The sequence below is a fragment of the Antennarius striatus genome, chromosome 4 (genome assembly GCF_040054535.1).
Source record: "Antennarius striatus isolate MH-2024 chromosome 4, ASM4005453v1, whole genome shotgun sequence".
Lineage (NCBI taxonomy): Eukaryota > Metazoa > Chordata > Actinopteri > Lophiiformes > Antennariidae > Antennarius > Antennarius striatus.
In genome coordinates this window covers 6,718,334-6,738,013 of record NC_090779.1, presented here as the reverse complement: position 1 = coordinate 6,738,013, position 19,680 = coordinate 6,718,334, and the positions used below count along the sequence as shown (strand labels likewise).

The window sequence follows — 19,680 nt, the reverse complement described above, 5'->3', positions numbered from 1 at the left end:
TGCCAATATAAGATAAAAAGTAAAACCCCTTGAAAACAACAGATCAAACTGAGGCCCAACGTGTTACACAAATCTTTATATGTAACATTTTTTACTATATGACAACAAGATAAAATTAAAGTTGTGAAAGGACTCATGTACAGAGACAACCTGGAGTCTTTTATTTCTCTCTGATTCTAGTATACGATGTTTCTTCATCTATCATCAGAGCGTGAAGAAAATATTTATAGTAAATTATAGAATCTAGTTGTGCCTTAACAGAATACAGCTTAGATTGTTATTGTTCAAATGTCTTTCGACTACTGTATATATACAGTAGTAGTAGGAGCCTTTCATAGAATAATAGTAATAGAAATATATTACGTGTAGCTACACTACACTTGAAAGAATTCAAGGATTCAAATGAACTGACTGAACTTCCTGCACCTACTCATGAATAGTGATGTATCAGAGTTATTTTTTATGTATGACCTGTGAACAGGGTACGATTGGCATTTCAAATACTTTTTCATTCACCTCCTTTTTTCACAAACAGTTTTCTCTGCAATTTCTTTAACATAGCGTTTCTATGGCACTCTGCAAATGTAACATCCCACAGACTGAAATACTGTACAATAAAAAAAAAAATGCACAATTGCCGCTACTATTATGACTTTCTTTTTTTTGATCAGTCCCAATTCCAGGTGGTCAACAGCGCCCTCTCTTGGTAGAATTGCGACACAGCGTGGCCAATAGAGGCCTCGTAAGTTGCCATGTGTGGTGCAAGCCGTCACAATTCATATTAGCAGGGTTTTTAAAAGACGAAAAGAGAATTATTCTAAAAGAAGTTTAATCATGTAAAATACCATATAAAGGATATAAATGAACGATTTTTATTGATATGAAATTCATCAAAAGAGTTAAAGCTGCTTAATGTTTTAGGAGGATTGTAAAAACCTGGCAGCCCTTCATGAAGAGACGTCAGTGTTCTGCGGCTGAAGCATTTTGTGAGTTCGCTACAAGCTTTTGTTCGGTGGCAAGAAACTAGCTGTGTATTATGAGCCCACAAATATACGAACGATAAAGAGAACAAACAAATAAGTGATATGTGACACACTGTTCGACTCGGTGAGTATAATCGACAGACAAAGCACCACCTATAATCTTGGAAGTATTACTACGCTAGCTAGCTAGCGCTGTACATGTGATAGACTGCGGGTCCGAAAAATCCACGAACAGGTTTTGTTTATGATACAATTTAAGATGGTGAGTTTAGCTTTAATTACGTTTTTATGCGTCGAAATGTTTTGCTGATAACATTTGTCACTGTCATTATCAGAAGATATTCACGTTAGCCTCATCATTCAGTATATGTCTATTAATAATCATATTGTTTATGCAGGAAAAGTCGTCACTTAAATGCGGCTGTATAACTTTACATTGTTTTTCAGGTTCGGTAAATAGCTAGCTAATGTTTGTAGCATTTTATTCATCGTCTTGAATAAAGTTAATAACGCAGTAGATTGTAAACAGAGCAGCTCTATCGACTCCAAACGTAGTATTTAATTAGAACTCTGTCTAGCACAACATAATCTCGGGATTTATAAAATACGTGTTTCGTTTTGTGATTTGCCCATGCAGTAATTTAAATTTATAGAATGAAATGGAATCATAAATGTGTGTAACTTGTTTTAGAGTCATGCACACTGACCCATTAAATAGCCTCAAACCTTCAATGTCTCCCATAGGTTCTTGGTTTTGTGTTACTGATGGGTTATCGAACTCTTACAGATCTATTAACACTAAATTTCTGCTAAGATCAACTCATTCAGGAATATATATTCTGATCTAAAGAACCACTTCACTTCCTGAGGATTCCAGACATGGCTGTGGATCTCCCCCGTCTTTCTTTAGACTGTGGCGGAGGTGTTCTACCTACTAATCAGTCTTTGCTTCGAGGTTTGGTGACATATTTGCGGCTTGGTGTTGTGTTGACGCAGATAATCCCAGCATTCATTTACAGCCAGCCCAAACCAGTAGAGTTATTTTTACAGTACAGTTGCTAAACAAGTAGTCGTTATCTGTATTGTTTCACATGTGCAAGGATCCTGCCCCAAGCCGGAACTAGTGAATGAGCCCCCTCCCGTCAGACCGGGAGTACCAGGGGCTTCTAATTATACCGTCTACACTTGTGGCCCGTTGGTAGCCTTGTATCTACAGTTTTCTTCTCCGTCATCATAAAGATTGAGTGAACCATATGGAAACACACATGCAATAAAACTAATGGGTTTTGCACAATTCTAATTAATCTGCAGGGGCTTCAAATAGTGTGTGTTGGGGTTACTGCAGTCCAGATAAATTGTATGTAAACGATCCAGTTATAAGTTAGGTGGTACTGAACTGCTGGCTTTGTGCAAACACCACTTTACCATGTAAAGATACTTGTTTGCCAACACAGAGGGCCTTGTATGCATGCTCTCAGGTAGCACACACATACAATTAGGGGAAAAAAATGGTATCATTATAGTATTTGATTTGAGTCATGCCAGCCTTGATTAAATAGGCAAAAGTGTACACCCATGCACATTTCATGCCATCTGTGTACCTGTAGGCTTCATGTTGCTTAGAAAAGCAGTAAAGTTGAGCAGTCTGTAGGTCCACAGCACTTTTTTAAGGCTAATAGATTGATTTACTTCCTGAAATGTGAACGAGTAGCTGCTTAAATGTAAAGCAATGTTTTGTTGTGCTCATAAATACTGTACACAACATAGCTTATCTTGGTGGTCTACAGCATCTTAAAGCTTCTTGACGTCCCTCTAATGTAAAGCTGGGGATGGTTACAGGTGATCATCTTACGTAACCTGGGCTGGACCCTCAGTGAGTGTCGAGCTGCTTTTCATAAGCTGTGGTGTTAAGCTAAGTGAAAGTGTGGGAGAGGAACAGAGAGTTTCTGCCTGTGCATCTTGTCTGCTGATGGGGTGTTTTATTACACTGCTGCCCTAGCCTCGGGCCAGGGGGGAAATGATCCGTTACCTGCCCAGAATTTCCTTTTTGATGCAGTCCAGAAGGATACTGGACTCTGTGTGTGTTGGGGAATCATATATCGCACAGTTTCAATTCAGCGAAGGTCTGCCTAACTGATTACTTTAGTGCTGATCTGTTTTTTTTCCTCCTTTGTGAATGTGCTGTGTTAACCTAACTGGGAAGTTCTTTGTAATGGGTTAGGGTTAGGAGGAGGAGTGATGTGTTGACGATAAAGAAAATGGCTGTAAATCAGCCCAAACTGTTGTTTTTGGTGTTGAGTTTCCTCCCTGGGGCTGGCATTGGTTATTGTTGGCTATTTCAATCGTGGTTTCGATCATCCATGCAGGTACGATAAGGTTTTTTCTCAGTCTTCCTGTGTTATCTTAGATTGTCGCTCCCTTAGAAAAGCACAAGTTCTTCACACATCAAATGAGAAAAGAGTTTTTAAATCTACATTCTGCCTCTATGTGCACTCAACACATCCGCTGCCACTGAGATTGCTTCTTGAAGGTTTACAAATGTAAAGGCAGCGTCTGTTATTTTGTTTTATTTTCCTGTAAATATACATTATTATCATTACTTCTGTTCATCAGATGAGGCTTGTCAGACCCATCAGAAGGTGCATTGCTATTCTTTGAAGCAGAATATTATTGTGACATTAACCAAGAAAAAGTTCTATAGTCAGTGGTGTATTGTTGTCCAGCCTAAAGGGTACCTTAATCAGATGGTTGTATATGAATGCATGTTCACAGCGTCGCCACACTTTGCTTGTTTGCAGTGATGTCACTTCAGCAAATCTGTAAAAAAAATTTAAGCATCAAAATAAGGAGTTGTGGTTGTATTCTTGAAAGACAGGGAAACCTATGTGAAGAAACAATATGTAATATGTATACAATATGTTAAACATGCTACGGACTTGCTCTCACACAGCTCTGATAGAGCTCAAGAACTATTAGATCTGCGTGACAAATAATTTTGCTGTCATGACTGATGCTGTTTGTTCATTGGAGGATTAAAATAATCCTAAGAGCAAAACACTTATTGTTGCTGCTGCTGGGGCGTAACTTCAGGTAATGTAGTTTCACTCAGGAGAACGATAAGTCAATGAATTAACAAGTCGATTATTAAAATGGTGGAAAAAGTCTGTCAGAAGAAGTTTGGCACTTCTTCAGCATCACTTGGTGACCAATGGGAATCTGCCCTGACTATCAGGATAACACCCATCGAATAAAGGTGGTGGCGGTGGCTGATGACTCTGCTTAGACTGAGCAGGTAATGAGTGAAGAATCTGAGAATGGGCACTAATGTTTTTGTGAAGGCATCATATTTTGTAAAACGACATCAGGAAGATGGTTGGCTAACCATCTACTGTAGATGTGTCCCTGTGCTACAGGATGAGGAGAACAGCTGATATATTTTACAGTCCTCAACCACACTGAATATGGCGGTGGGAATTATTCTTCCAAAGGGGCCACATGAGGAATCTGCATTGTTAAGTGGGACCGTAAACATTTTTGTCACTCTATCCTTCAATATCACCACAAAGATTAGATATCAAAAACATGCTTGGACTTACTCTCATTCTTAAGTATTTGTCATATTACATAACTCCAAAATTCATTTAATGTCACGCAGGTCTTTGAAAATATTCCTCAGCACATCCAATACTCCTGTTTCCATCTTTGACAAGAACTACTGAGCAACAAATTAAAAATCAGAGCGAGTACAGCATCTTCTGTCCACACTTAGGAAGTCAAGCACAGGTTGTGTCTCGTTTGTGAGCGTTTTGGATAATTAGGTGCAGATTGTCTTCCACAAAAACAAAGAGCTTGAGAAAAAGCTGTGGTTTTCTAATAATTGTATATTCACCTTTACCTTTATGCCCTTACCTACTTATTTACATCCAATTTTTACCGGATTTCATAGCTTAGTTAGCAGTACGTCAGTAAAATACTTTAAATTCCATGAATTCAAGCTTGTTCTTTGTTACAGTAATATCCGTTATCAGCCAGTTGCTCCAGTCTGTTCCCCTATGAGCTTTCTCGATAAACTTTCGTTATTAAATGTATTAAAGTTGTAGTTTAGTTGTATATTATGTTAGTTCTGCATCCTGTCTACTATTCGTCCATGTAATAATATTTTGACCCAATGCATTAAATCCTGTTTGGGATGAGCAGCAGGCATCCTCTTCAGGTCAGTTTTAGTGCACCAGTGTGATCTTCTTTGAACTGTAGGTAATTAAATCGATCGCTGACATCAAGGCTGATAATGGTCATGTGTGCTGGAAGCTATTCAAGAAGAAGTTCGGGAGCAAATAATTGCCACAATAAATTTTAGTGTCACATTGGTATGATCTTAAATTTTCCTTAATCTGTTTTTAAATGAACTGTGAACCTCAAGAAAGAACACAATCAGTACTAAATCACATTGTGAGACGTAACAGCCCGACTTTGTCTGATTTTACCAATATGTTAGCATTGTCTGTGGGACCGCAGTAAAAATGCAGTACCGTCAGCTAGTCAGAGTCTTGGATTTAGACCATGAGATGCAGATTGTATTCATCCACAGTTGTGGAACTGTTTGAGACGAATCCGCTCATCTCAGTGTTTGTGCTGGCAGAGAAACAAATCTGAGGCGATAAGAGTGAATGAATGTGGGTGTCGTCACACGTTTAACAATATCTGTTTTTCTCTTTTTCTGCCAGATTTAAACAGGACGACCAACAATGGAATTTTGATCTGACATTTTCCTTCATCACACCGCCCCACACCTCCCACCCATTTGTCCTCTGCTTTAACTGGTACCATCCTCCTGTTTCATCATGGCAACTATGTTCCTGGTCTGGCAGTCCCACTGACCTCCGTCCTGGACCAACACCATGGAGAGAAAACGCAGAAAGAAAGGAATTTAGCTGCCGTTTGCAACATGGACTCATATTTTGAGTTTTGGACCTGAATCTTGGCCCTGAACCAGCTCTTATCTGCTGGTCTCTGATTGGAATCCCCTCACCTGCTGTCGAGTCTTTAAGGGCTCAGTCAAACTGGTGATTTGTGCAACTTCACAGCCCAGAATGCTCCTGGTTCCAGTGTGGGCATCCATGCTTCTGGGGCTGCTGGTGGGCTTCCTGCCATTGGTTGGGATGGAGCCAATGGGAGGAGCCAAATCTGACTCTGGAACCAGCCCAGGGCCCCCCTCATCCTCGTCCGACTCCAACTGCTCCCAGTTAACCCTCAAGCTGGAGTTCTCCTCCGAGGTGGTGGAACATGGTGAGAAGAAACTGTTCAGTTTGTTTTGAACTGTGTCTTATAATCCAGAGAAATGTAAAGAATATCAGCTAATTTCAGATGGATCACATTGTGACTTTCAAGCAGGGCTTTGAACAGGTTCATTGAATGAAAACGAAAACCGGAAACTTTTGGTATTTTGGCAGGAACGAAAACGAAACTGAAAACTTTATATTTTTTAATGTTCAGGAACAGAATCGGAACGGAAAATAATTGTAAACCGGTTAATACCGGGTTTGAATTAATTCTTGAAAAAAAATATTTGACCTGATGTTTCACTTCCTGTCATTCACTGGACGCGGTATGAGAGCTGAGAGAAGTAGCGGCTATCAGCAGCAGTTAGGAAAAAGGCAGTCTCCCAGTCACTATTTAATCATAACAGGTAAACACTGCAGTGTGTCAATCTTAAAAATGTATGATTTAGACACTCATTGGTTGCAGTAATTTTCAGTTCAGTGTGTTCCCCATACTGCCAGTGCTTTGTAGCAATACTGAGCTATGGGAGAAGAACAGTGAAGATCTGTTGTTCAGCAATAAATGACATGGAGGAAGTTATTCTTGTCTTATTTCATGTAGTGTCTAAGTAGGAGGCATAAACCTTAACCACAGTGATACAACTGTCATAAAGCAGTGGTTTAGTGCTGTGGTACTGTTTACTGTAGGGTAGGGATATATCGATAATTATAGTCTATAGTATATAAACTAATTGCTTTAGTTTCCAATTTAAAAGTCCTTAAGTTACCGTATTTTGCGCACCATTCAGCTCATTGTACAGAGGCGCAGTCTAAATTACGGAGTTTATTTCTGTACTTTAACTGGACACACAGTACACCTTATTGGTTGGTGCATGGTTGCTAAAGGAAGCAAAAAGGTGACTGTGGTTGAACTGTGTTGTACTACGTGTTTAAATTTAAAAAAATACACCAACATTATTTTGATATGTTTTTATTTCTTTATTTTTTGATAAATCTGTACTAAATCCTTCAAAGTCCTCATCTTGGATCTGCATTGACTATCTCGGTAGTTTCTCTATCGCTGACCGTCTGGTTTCCGGGTGTCTGTCCGGTAATGATGCCGGCTTTTGAGAAACATCGGACAAAAGTCGAAGTAGACACGTTAGTCCACGCAACTTTTGTGGGGATGTAACTCGCTCTGCACTGCCTCCAGTCCTGGTAAACGTGTGTTCACGTCTCTCATTCATCGCTCCACGACGCACGCAGCTTGACTTTAAAGGCTCTGTTCACACCGATGTCCAGCGGTTGGAGTTCTTTCGTTAATCCTCCAGGATGATGACAAGCTCCGCATTCAGCCGCTTGACGTGTTTTTGACAGAAGCGGTGGTGTGGGGGGGCATGGAGTCACAGATCAAGAGAGATAGCGAAGCGTGAAAAAAGCCCCCCGGTCTCTTTACGTGAACCGGAACAACCGGAACTGATAGCCTGGAGTTTACATGTTGCGTCGTAAGCGTGTCTCTTCGCTGATGTCATTGTCGGGGGTCTTAAGCCAAACAAATGTGGTTACCAGCATACCTGCGGTACAGTACCAGCATATACCCTATACCGGTACCTACCGAAGGTGTGCCGGACGTAGCCTCGCGTCAAGTTCTCTAATTGGTCCATCGCTGCTGGCGTACGTAGTGACGTAATACGTTCTATGTCGGTGGACAATGGCCGATCTGGCGGAGGGCTGACTAAAGTCACACAAAAACATTTTTTCAGATTTTGGAACTCAGCGTACACATAAGACGCTTAGTGAGAAATTTTAAGGCTTTCAAGCACGTCTTAGGGTGCGCAAAATACGGCACCTACATATTTATATTTACAAGGAACGTTATTAACCGGTTCAGGAACTTAATTTTTTTGTTCTAACTGGTTCAGGAACGTCAGTTTATGGGTGGAACACAAAACCGGAAACGTTATAATTCCGTTTCTGTTCGGAACAAACTGATTGGCAAAAAATTCTGGTTCAAAGCCCTGCTTTCAAGATTCTACTCTTTTGATAGAAACATTTGAAGAATGAAACGTAACAATCATTGTTGGGTCTGTTGCTGCTTGGTTGACCGGTGATGGATTTTCAGAAAGGCTGAGGAATAATAATAATAATAATAATAATCCACACTTTATTGATCCCTCTTGGGGAAATTGTCTTTACACTTCACTGAAGTACATACATGTGGTACACATTGGTTTCAGACACATATAGAGTTACAGGGGAGGCAGAGTGACGGGTCGCGTGAAAAAATCGCGCCCCAATGAGCATCTTGTAGGGGGGACGGCGCCTTGCTCAAGGGCGCCTCGGCAGTGGCCTGGAGGTGACTGCCGAGGCGCCTGCCGAGTCTTAACCGTTGGGCACTGTTTGGACCCAAAGTGACATTTTTGTTGTTTTTATGTGTGTCTCTCCCAATAAATCAGTTGGTCAAAAGGCTAAATATATGAAATTTTGCCAGTAATTTTATTTCATGTATATTATCTAAATTCCTTAATGGCTGTCATTGGAAGTGTATAGAATAGCAGATTTTCAATGTCTACACACAATACCTAATAGGGTCAAAAATGGTCCAGTTGACTCCGTTATAACCACATGTTTTTCATATACTTCTTCTTTTCCTTTCGTCTTTTCCCTTCAGGGGTCGCCACAGCGAATCAATTTCCTTCATCTAGCCCTGTCCTTTGAATCCTCTTCTCTCAATGTTTTTCATATACTATAAGCATATATATTATATATTTATATATTATATATGTATATGATATTACTATATACAATAATACTAACATGTTATAATGAAACATGATCTTCATTGTCTGCAGCAAGACAACATCACCCCACAACCCAGACACAGATCCACTGTGTTTACACACCTGCAGAAACATTCATCCAATAGTTGTAATATCTTTATCAGAAATATTTAACTGTGCACTAACCTGGAAATAGTCCATATGTTGTGTTTTTCCCATTGGAAGAAAAACAGGCAAATTTCATATTAACTCATACAGTATAATAACAAAAAATATATAATAACCTTTAGATCTATGGATAGGTTTGAAGTAATGGAAAAGATCTGATGCATTGAAAGAAAAAAAAATTCTATTACATTTTTTTTTACACTTTTATGAGACGGCCCTTTTGCGACCCGATTAGGTAATGTGTGTAGCCATTTTAATAGGTTCCTGAGGGCTAAACATTTGTGAATTGTTACTACTTGAAAAAGCTTTGATTCCTGACTGTTTTGACCAAGCAGTCAAAGCACAGACAGATGTGAGAATATCAGCGCGTGGCTGGGATGATGGCTTTAGTCTTTCTTTGCTTTGCAACAGTTCAGCTGAAAGAATAAAACCGTTGTAGAAATACTGACTTTAAATGATTCTCAGCCCCTTGTAGTTCAGCTACAATTTGTTTCGATTCATTAAATCGATTAATTTGATGAACCCTGACAGCTTAACTGAAGTATTTGTATTGATGCAGGTGAACACAGTTGACTCAGTGCTTCAACTTGTTCGTCCCGTTTCAGAACAATCAAAAGAATGCTTTTGTGGGGTTTTTTCTGTCATCCATCTCAGCAAGGAAGAGAAAACAATCGGATTGAAAGTAAATGTGAAATACCTGATGGAAGCTGTTTTTATAAGCCATTAAAATATTAGCAGTGCATTTATTTATAAAAGAATTACATGCAAGTCCTTGACACGGAAAAGACTAGAAAGAATAAAAGCACAGGGATGGAAAATTCAAGTTCTGTAATGAAAGTATTACAACTAGAACCACGTACAATACCTCCAGCAAGCAGATTAACAAATCCTACTATGGCAACACCATGGCCTGCCCAACTCTGCCAGTGATTGGCTTGGCATGATAATTCCATTTCTCTCACCCACCCTTTGAACAAGCCTTACAATTTAATCACTTCCCCTCTTCAGAGCCCTTCCATAAAATTCCAGTTAAATTTGTCCCAAACTTGGTAAGTTAAGCTGTTTACACTCACAAACAAATAAACAACACAATCATCAACCCCCCCCCCCCCCCAGCTCTCATTGGCAAAGATAGAAATGACACACACCTAAGTCCTGGTAAGTCGTCAAGCTGTACAGTTTTTAATCGCCTGAAAACTTTCAGTGTTTTTTTTGTGTTTTTGAGACCAGTAAAAGTGAAGTTATCAAGGCGCTTCGTTTCCCAGTGACGTCTCAGTAAAACGGTTCAGTCGTTTCTCATGTACTCCTCCTGTCTGGTCTGTAAAACATTTTCCTGTCTCCCTCTGCAGAATACATCATCGGATTCACAGGGTACTTCTCTGCCAAAGCTCGCAGCCTGTACATTAGCAGCGCCCTGCGGAATGCTGGTGACGGACAGCTGGAGTGGTACATTGTTCCCAGAGAAAACCCAGCCTCTGACTTCCCATCTGATTTCGAGCTTGTTCACATCCGGCAAGCCTCGCCCAGCAGCCTGCTGACCTTAGAGGACCACCCTTACATTAAGAGGGTGACGCCGCAGCGCAAAGTGTTCCGCATGCTCAAATACTTCCCCTGTAAGTCTGACAATATTGTGGTATTGTGACAAAAAAAAAAGGATCAGGGTGTCTTTGAGGCGACAAAGACAAATTAAAAGTCCACAAGCTGATGGCGTGCTAGTTGACGACGTCTCAGTGGTCGGTCAGAGGATGCATTCGTCCATCTGCTGCGTTTGAAGTCTGAGAAAGTTTGTGCATCTGAATGTGAATGCTGGCCAGTATTGAGGTGTTGATGCTACGCGGGGTGTGTGTGTGGGATGTTGGGGGATGGGAAGGACAGAGAAACGTCTGTCTTAACTCGCCCTGCAAGGGAGTAGTTGACTCAGTCTGGTGGGGCTTGCCTGAACAGGGTGGGGCTGCCTTGTCCCTGGCGAGGGATAAAAAGCTTCAGTGTGTGTCCCCCTGCCTGAATGTACACATGCATTGTCGGTATGGAGAACGCGAAATGGTTGCCAAAAAAACACATTCAGTCATCGCCTCGCCCTCGAGCACATGGACAACCACGAGGTATTCTAGCCCACGGAACATTTTAAAGCAGCATTACAGCCTGGAGGCATGGGTTGGGGTGGGGGTGGGGGGTCCAGCGATTATCTGGAAATGTCTTCATGGGCGCTGTTAGAGGAGATGAGCAGGAAATGACTGTAGCTCACTTTTCATCTGCTTCTTTGAAGGTGCGTTACAGGTGGCATGGGGAAATATCTGCTTATTTTCTGGAACACCTGTGCCTTTACTATAGAAAGAAGGAAGAAGTATTTGTTTTCATAGTCTGAAATCTTTTAATAATGATAAAATGTGAAAATAGTCAGGAACAGCTCGTCGTGTTCGCTTCGTACTTCATACTGTTTGTGTTTCATTTGTGAGTGTGGAGGAGAAAAGTTATTAAGGGAAGATAACCTGCGTCTCACTCCTGCTTCAAAAAGCCTTGCAGGGATTTGCCGCTGTTTTCAGAAGACCTCCTGACGATTTTGTTCTGTCTCAAGGATTAAAATTGTGAAAAGATTAGTTTCAATGATCATCCCTGCCTCAAAGAAAGAAAATAGGAGAAAGGAAAGAAGCAGTGAAGTCAGAGAAATGTGATGAGGGGATATTATGTTGTCGGAAAGAGGGTCTGTACAGGCAGATAGCGGTGACTCGCCATCTAAATATTAGCTGCATAGTCAATGAAAATATTTTTGTGGCTGATTAGAATCTCAAATCAATAAACATTGGATTTTCTAAATTGTAAAGCTGTGTTCACGTACGTAAAGCATTACTATTTTAACACATGTGAGAATGCTTGTGATTTCTCTCCGCAGCATCTGAACCTGCAGCGCCCTGCAACTCCACCCGGGGGACACAAAAATGGCAGTCTTGGCAGTCGTCCCGTCCTTTTCGACGAACCAGCCTGTCACTAGCCTCGGGTTTCTGGCACGCCACCGGCCGCCACTCAAGCCGCCGTCTGCTACGGGCCATCCCCCGCCATGTTGCCCAGATCCTGCAGGCAGACGTTCTCTGGCAGATGGGTCACACCGGTTAGAGCTTTGACTTGCCTTGATTGAGGGCCAGGGTGGTGGGGATAGCGACATCTGTCGCTAAACAAAGGAAGGATTGTCAACCACGAGATTCGTGTTTAATTCCTGACTTTAAATGAACGTGTGTGTGTGTGTGTGCGTGTGCGCGTGCAGGTTCTGGTGTGAAGGTGGCCGTGTTCGACACAGGCCTGAGTGAGAAACATCCTCATTTTAAGAATGTCAAGGAAAGGACCAACTGGACCAATGAGAAGACTCTGGATGATGGTGAGGAGGACAAACAGTCATAATGAGGGCTAGTTCTCAAAATGGACAAGGCTGCATTATTACTAATAATCACAATCCATCTGAAAATCCTCATGTGTACTAGAAGGTGATGTGTGCACAAAAGTAGTAGGTGTACACTGAACTGGAGATGTTGAGAGAATTGTGTTCTGGGAAAACTGACAGGCTGGTGATCGGTCTGCTGTCCTGTTTTCAGGTCTGGGCCATGGTACGTTTGTAGCAGGAGTGATAGCCAGCATGAGGGAGTGTCAAGGCTTTGCTCCCGACTCTGAGCTCCACATTTTCAGAGTGTTCACAAACAATCAGGTACAGCAGCCACACATGCCCTCCACATACATGGCCTTGATAATAATAATGCACAAAAATGGGAGGCGTGACCACGAGGATGTCAGTGTTCATTAAAATATGTTGAGTTATCACAAAATTACTCGGAACAGGGAATTGCAATAGTACTGGTATCCAATGTGTGATAAAACCCAATCCTAAAAGTGTCCCGGTTTTATTTTAGAAAAGTTCTTTTTTACTGTTGTGCAGTTATGTAACTGATCATCTATAGACACCTGCGCACATCAGTTTAGCAAACAATGACAAGTCTGCGATGAAAAATAACATTAAATGTTCTTAGTCAGTGAAACATTACAGTCAGAACGAAGACCGGCAGTAAAAACAATGTTAGAAAGATTTTAACAAGTGAAACAAATGGCGAACCAGATCGTCTGACTATAAACTACGCAGCGAGCACAAGGAGAACACAGCAGAGACAGAACACAAGTAATGTCCCATCGCCTCGGATTAGCCCGCTTAGAAGTTAATGGTGCATGGAGATATACTCCGTGAAGCTTTGTGGGGGGAGAAGGCTTCTGCTAGCCGGAGCACAGTGAACAGCAAGAGTGGAGAAGATACATGAGGGACGCCTTTTCACACAACAGCACCGCAACAAAGTCTAGTTTCTTCAGTGTCTTTGTCTCACCGCACAACTCTGCTCCAGCCGGAAAAGAACGGAAGAAGCTCTCATCAAGCTCTTGGAATGAAAACGAATAACTTTACATGCCAACAAAAATTTCTTGTAGATGATATCTCAAAGTTTAATGTCATTATGAATTGAATTTCAATCATTTTTCCATTCAAGAGTGATGAATTCTGATTTATTAGAAATTAAGGCTGCTTTTCATTTAATGTGTAGTTAAATGCAGCTCGATGCACCGAAACAAGAACCACAATCTGATGTTCTGTGAGGGTTTTTCTGTCATGAAACAAACCCTGTTTTGTATCTGACACATATTGTACCATCTTTGTCTCTCTCTGTAACACCCCCCCCCGCCAGGTATCATACACTTCGTGGTTTCTGGATGCTTTCAACTATGCCATCCTGAAAAAGATTGATGTGCTCAACCTCAGTATCGGGGGGCCTGACTTCATGGACCACCCCTTTGTTGATAAGGTACAAACACTCACCTGAATCCAGAAACAGGGTCGAGCCGTATCGTCACACAAATTCATGTTAGAACAATGTCATCTATTTTAAACTCCAATAACAAACGCTACATTATGTTGCTACAAGTTATTGGTGAATCTTCGCCCTTTGACAGACCTCTGGTGGTCAGAAAAAGATGGTTAAGATTAACCAAAGTAGTATGTAAATATCACCACTCACAAAACTGTCTTTTTCCAGGTTTCAATGAGTTTTCTCTTTTGACACACAGGTTTGGGAACTGACAGCTAACAGAGTGATCATGGTCTCTGCTATTGGCAACGATGGACCTCTGTATGGGTATGCTAATCATACACAACTTGTGAAGAAGGGCTACATAGACTCATGTTTCAGTCAGGCTATCTGCAGGTTTTTAAACGTGTCCTGTGATGTGGTTTGAAAAATGTCTCAAACTTAATCCTGCAGAAACCTCAATCATTGGAGAATGATGTTTATAATGTCATGTAGTTCATGGTATAACCAACATTACAAGTTCCCGACAATTTTTAAAAGGATAGTTGACACCAGGATCAAAAAGACCAAATACGATCTTTTATTTGTAGTGTTATTTATGCGTCTCTATTGTTCTAATGTTGTCCTGTTATACAGATCTGTGCAGTGGTCGACCCTTTCTGTGATAAACACTAGGTGAAGTGTCAGTTGGGTAGTAAGAGGATAAACAAGACAAAGAATACACAAGTTCTGTGGATTATCTTCAGTAACCAGACCACAATTTCTGTATAAATAGAAATTAATGTTGAGTTTTACAAACCATATTTTTGTTGTGTGAACAAGTGGAGTTCCATCTGTTTCCTTGATATTCCAAAGAAAGCAGACATTTATACAGCCAGTATATCTAAAACTCTACAGCTCACACCACAACAATCATGTAAATATGATACAGATAAAGAAGCACAAACTGTCGCTTTAACAGTAGTTTACATTTGGACAACTTAAAAAAGTACATCTGAAAATTGTAATTAATGACTATTGATTATTTTATTAGAATTAGAACCAAGTGGAATCATTGTTTCTTCCCCACGTTCACTGCTCGTGTTCTCCCAGTGACCTCCAGGCCAGATCCTGTCATGATCTTTGAGAAAATCTGCTGACTGCTCCACTTTGTAGGAGAGCATTAAATGGAGAAAACAGAGTTGTTTCAGTCTCCTTTTAGAACGAACTGTGAACAGTTCCTTTAACTCTCTGTCTGTCTCTCAGCACCCTGAACAACCCAGCAGACCAGATGGATGTGATCGGGGTTGGAGGGATCGACTTTGAGGACAACATCGCCAGGTTTTCCTCCAGAGGCATGACCACCTGGGTGAGTCGCTGCACGAGCACAATGTCTGCCTCACCCCCCCCCACCTCCCAGCCTGATACACACCCCATCATTTATCAGACGGCTGCTCCAGAGACCTGTTCTGTGCTTTAGAAGCGAAGCAGATATGTAAGCTCCTGATCTGTAGTCTACCTCTCATCAGTAGTTCACACACACACACACACACACACACACACACACACACACACACAGTGGTATTCCTGGCAGATGTCTGATGAACACTTCACTCTGATCTAGTCAGTCTTTCTGCCCCTCAGCTGGTGTCAGCGATGAAGAGGCTCTCCTGCCTTGAGAAATCTTTCTAAAAGCCTTTTAAACACATTTCTCAACTCTTTGTCTTCCCACTACCTCTCACCTTTCTACCCCAGTCTCCATTTTCTGCCCATTTTATTTTACTCTGTCCTTTTTCTCTCTCTGTTTGTTGTTACGTGCTGTGCATACAGTAAAACAGACGTCAGACAGAAACCTGAGTAATAGGGTCAATGTAGCTGTGGGCTATTTAAATTTCTTTTACCATGCAGCACTTCCAGTCAAGAAATACAGAATTATTCCATTCACGTAACTTTCCCCATTAGGCTACGTCAACAACATGAAAGAGAAAGAGCTCTGGTTTTTGGCTGGAAGCAGTGGAGCTCTGAGTTGTGTTGTGGCCTTGAGTGTCCTCTCAAACTGCATGTCGGTCCAGTGATTCCTACACTTTACATGTGGGGATTTAGAGCTATTCTAACTTTACTGTGTAAATGTAACTGAGTTTAGAGGCACTGTAGAGGGTTAAGCTGCATAAAACATTGTGTTTATGCATGCTGCCTTTATTTGATGACACGTCTGTCCACACAGGAGCTGCCAGGAGGTTATGGCAGAGTGAAGCCTGACATCGTCACCTACGGCTCCGGTGTTCGGGGGTCAGGGATGAAGGAGGGGTGTCGCTCTCTGTCTGGCACCAGCGTGGCCTCTCCTGTGGTGGCTGGTGCCGTCACCCTCCTGGCCAGGTCTGTATCATCAACTGAGCTTTCCTGATTGTATTTTCTCTTCTTCCTTTTCTGTTTTTTCTCTTTTGACACACTTGATGCAAATGATCAACTCTTCATCAAGCTCTACCTCAGCCAGTGTTTTTAGTGAGGTGTAGTGAACCAGAGAAGTCTCTTGATCATTCAGAGCCCAAGGTTTGGTAGTTTTACCTGAGGCTGGCTGTCCCTGGTTGACATCAAATATACGTAGGTGTTTGATGTGTTGCAATCCTACATTAGCAGAAAGTGAAATGTGTGTGTTGTTGATTAATGTGGTGTTTTAATATCAGTCAGTTCATATCATCGTGTTACACGCTGGTGTTTCCCTAGCTGTAACAGAGATGATTTTGTGAGCTTGTGTTTCTAGATTTAAATGTAGATTTAAATGTATCCGCAAGAGGGCACAAGCCAGTGTCTTATTGTGCCGGTCCCAAGCCCGGATAAATACGGAGGGTTGCGTCAGGAAGGGCATCCGGCATAAAACTTTTTCCAAATCAAAGATGCGAATCAAACCTATGACTTCCATACCGGATCGGTCGAAGCCCAGGTTAACAACGACAGCCATCGGCGCTGTTGACCTACAGGGCGCCGGTGGAAATTGGATTACTGTTGTTCGAAGAAGGAGAGGAGAAAAGTGCGTTCGCACGAAGAAAGAGAAGAGGAACACCAAGAGTATAGGACTAAGAGTAGGGACGTTGAATGTTGGAACTATGACAGGAAAAGGTAGAGAGTTGGTTGACATGATACAGAGGAGGAAGGTAGACATACTGTGTGTACAGGAGACCAGGTGGAAAGGTAGCAAGGCTAGAAGTTTAGGAGCAGGGTTCAAGTTGTTCTATCATGGTGTAGATAGGAAGAGGAATGGAGTAGGAGTTATCTTGAAGGAGGAGTTTGTTAGGAATGTCCTGGAGGTAAAAAGAGTGTCAGATAGAGTGATGAGTCTGAAGCTAGAAATAGAAGGTGTGATGTTCAATGTTGTTAGCGGGTATGCTCCACAGGTAGGATGTGAGCTGGAGGAGAAGGAGAAATTCTGGTTGGACTTTGATGAAGTGATGCAGAGCATATCTAGAAGGAAGAGAGTTGTCATTGGAGCAGACTTCAATGGACATGTTGGTGCAGGAAACAGAGGTGATGAGGAGGTGATGGGCAGGTTTGGTATCCAGGAGAGGAACACAGAAGGACAGATGGTAGTTGACTTTGCAAAAATGATGGAAATGGCTGTAGTGGATACTTTCTTCCAGAAGAGGCAGGAACATAGGGTGACCTATAAGAGTGGAGGTAGGAGCACACAGGTAGACTACATCTTGTGTAGACGGTGTAACCTGAAGGATAGGGACAAAAGTCTATTGACTAGTGCCAGTAGTGTGATGGGAAGATGGAAAGAGTACTTTGAAGAGTTGATAAACGTGGAAAATGAGAGAGAACAAAGAAGAGGTGACTGTTGTGGACCAGGATGTAGCAAAGATTAGTCAGGATGAAGTGAGGAGAGCACTGAAGAGGAGTGGAAAGGCAGTCGGTCCTGATGATATACCTGTAGAGGTTTGGAAGTGTCTAGGAGAGGTGGCGGTAGAGTTTCTGACTGGGTTGTTCAACAGGCTCTTGGATAGTGAGAAGATGCCTGAGGAATGGAGGAGAAGTGTGCTGGTGCCCATTTTTAAGAACAAGGGAGATGTGCAGAGTTGTGGTAACTACAGAGGAATAAAGCTGATGAGCCATACAATGAAGTTATGGGAGAGAGTAGTGGAAGCTAGACTAAGGGCAGAAGTGAACATTTGTGAGCAGCAGTGTGGTTTCATGCCAAAAAAAGAGTACTAAAGATCCAGTATGCTGCTTTGAGGATGTTGATAGAGAAGTACAGAGAAGGCCAGAGGGAGCTGTGTTGTGTTGTTTTAGATCTGGAGAAAGCTTATGACAGGGTGCCCAGAGAGGAACTGTGGTATTGTATGAGGAAGTCTGGAGTGGCAGAGAAGTACCGTATGTTAGAGCGGTGCAGGACATGTATGAGGACTGTAAGACAGTGGTGAGGTGTGCTGTAGGTGTGACAGAGGAGTTCAAAGTGGAGGTGGGACATCATCAGGGATGAGCTCTGAGCCCCTTCTTGTTCGCTATGGTGATGGACAGGCTGACAGACGAGGTTAGACAGGAATCTCCATGGACTATGATGTTTGCAGATGACATTGTGATCTGCAGTGAGAGCAGGGAACAGGTGGAGGAGAAGCTAGAGAGGTGGAGGTTTGTCCTGGAAAGGAGAGGAATGAAGGTTAGCCGGTAAGACAGAGTACTTGTGTGTGAATGAGAGGGACCCAAGTGGAAGAGTGAGGTTACAGGGAGAAGAGATCAAGAAGGTGGAGGATTTTAAGTACTTAGGCTCAACAGTCCAGAGCAATGGAGAGTGTGGAAAAGAGGTGAAGAAGTGTGTACAGGCAGGATGGAACGGGTGGAGGAAAGTGTCAGGTGTGATGTGTAATATAAGAGTTTCAGCTAAAATGAAGGGAAAGGTGTACAAAACTGTGGTGAGACCAGCGATGTTGTTTGGTCTAGAGACAGTGTCACTGAGGAAAAGACAGGAGACAGAGCTGGAGGTAGCAGAGATGAAGATGCTGAGGTTCTCTCTGGGAGTGACCAGGAAGGATAGGATCAGGAATGAGTACATCAGAGGGACAGCACATGTTAGAGGTTTTGGAGATAAAGTCAAAGAGGCCAGACTGAGATGGTTTGGACATGTCCAGAGGAGAGATAGTGAATATATTGGTAGAAGGATGCTAAGTTTTGAACTGTCAAGCAGGAGGCCTAGAGGAAGACCAAAGAGGAGGTTTATGGATGTAATGAGGGAGGACATGAAGGTAGTTGGTGTGAGAGAAGAGGATGCAAAGGACAGGGCTAGATGGAGGCAATTGATTCGCTGTGGCGACCCCTAAAGGGAAAAGCTGAAAGGAAAAGAAGAAGAAGTGTTTCTAGATTTAACATCATAACCGCTTCCCTGTTTTTTCTCAGGAGAATCACAAACACACAATACAGCTCATCTCCCCTGTCTCCTCCAGATTCTAGATTAAAAGCCACAGACATAATATAATCCAACCTGCCCTCCTCTCTCCTGCAGCACTGTCCTGAACAGGGAGCTGGTGAACCCAGCCTCCATGAAGCAGGCTCTGATCGCCTCGGCCCGCAGGCTGCCAGGCGTCAACATGTTTGAGCAGGGCCACGGGAAACTCGACCTAATCAGAGCCTACCAGATCCTCAACAGTTACAGACCTCAGGCCAGGTACATGTCATTTAGATCCTACAT

General features: G+C 42.2%; 1 protein-coding gene across 1 annotated transcript in view; it reads left to right on the top strand.

Annotated features, from left to right (window-relative positions):
- The first annotated feature begins 965 nt into the window (after nt 1-965).
- mbtps1 (membrane-bound transcription factor peptidase, site 1) overlaps nt 966-19,680 on the top strand; it is a 28,383-nt gene continuing 9,668 nt past the window's right edge. The window contains exons 1-11 of the mRNA XM_068313890.1: nt 966-1,107; nt 5,708-6,269; nt 10,539-10,802; nt 12,080-12,295; nt 12,449-12,559; nt 12,774-12,883; nt 13,902-14,018; nt 14,281-14,348; nt 15,267-15,369; nt 16,225-16,376; nt 19,495-19,656. Coding sequence (XP_068169991.1) covers nt 6,074-6,269; nt 10,539-10,802; nt 12,080-12,295; nt 12,449-12,559; nt 12,774-12,883; nt 13,902-14,018; nt 14,281-14,348; nt 15,267-15,369; nt 16,225-16,376; nt 19,495-19,656 — 1,499 coding nt within the window. The 5' untranslated portion in view covers nt 966-1,107; nt 5,708-6,073. The remainder of the gene's footprint in view (nt 1,108-5,707; nt 6,270-10,538; nt 10,803-12,079; nt 12,296-12,448; nt 12,560-12,773; nt 12,884-13,901; nt 14,019-14,280; nt 14,349-15,266; nt 15,370-16,224; nt 16,377-19,494; nt 19,657-19,680) is intronic.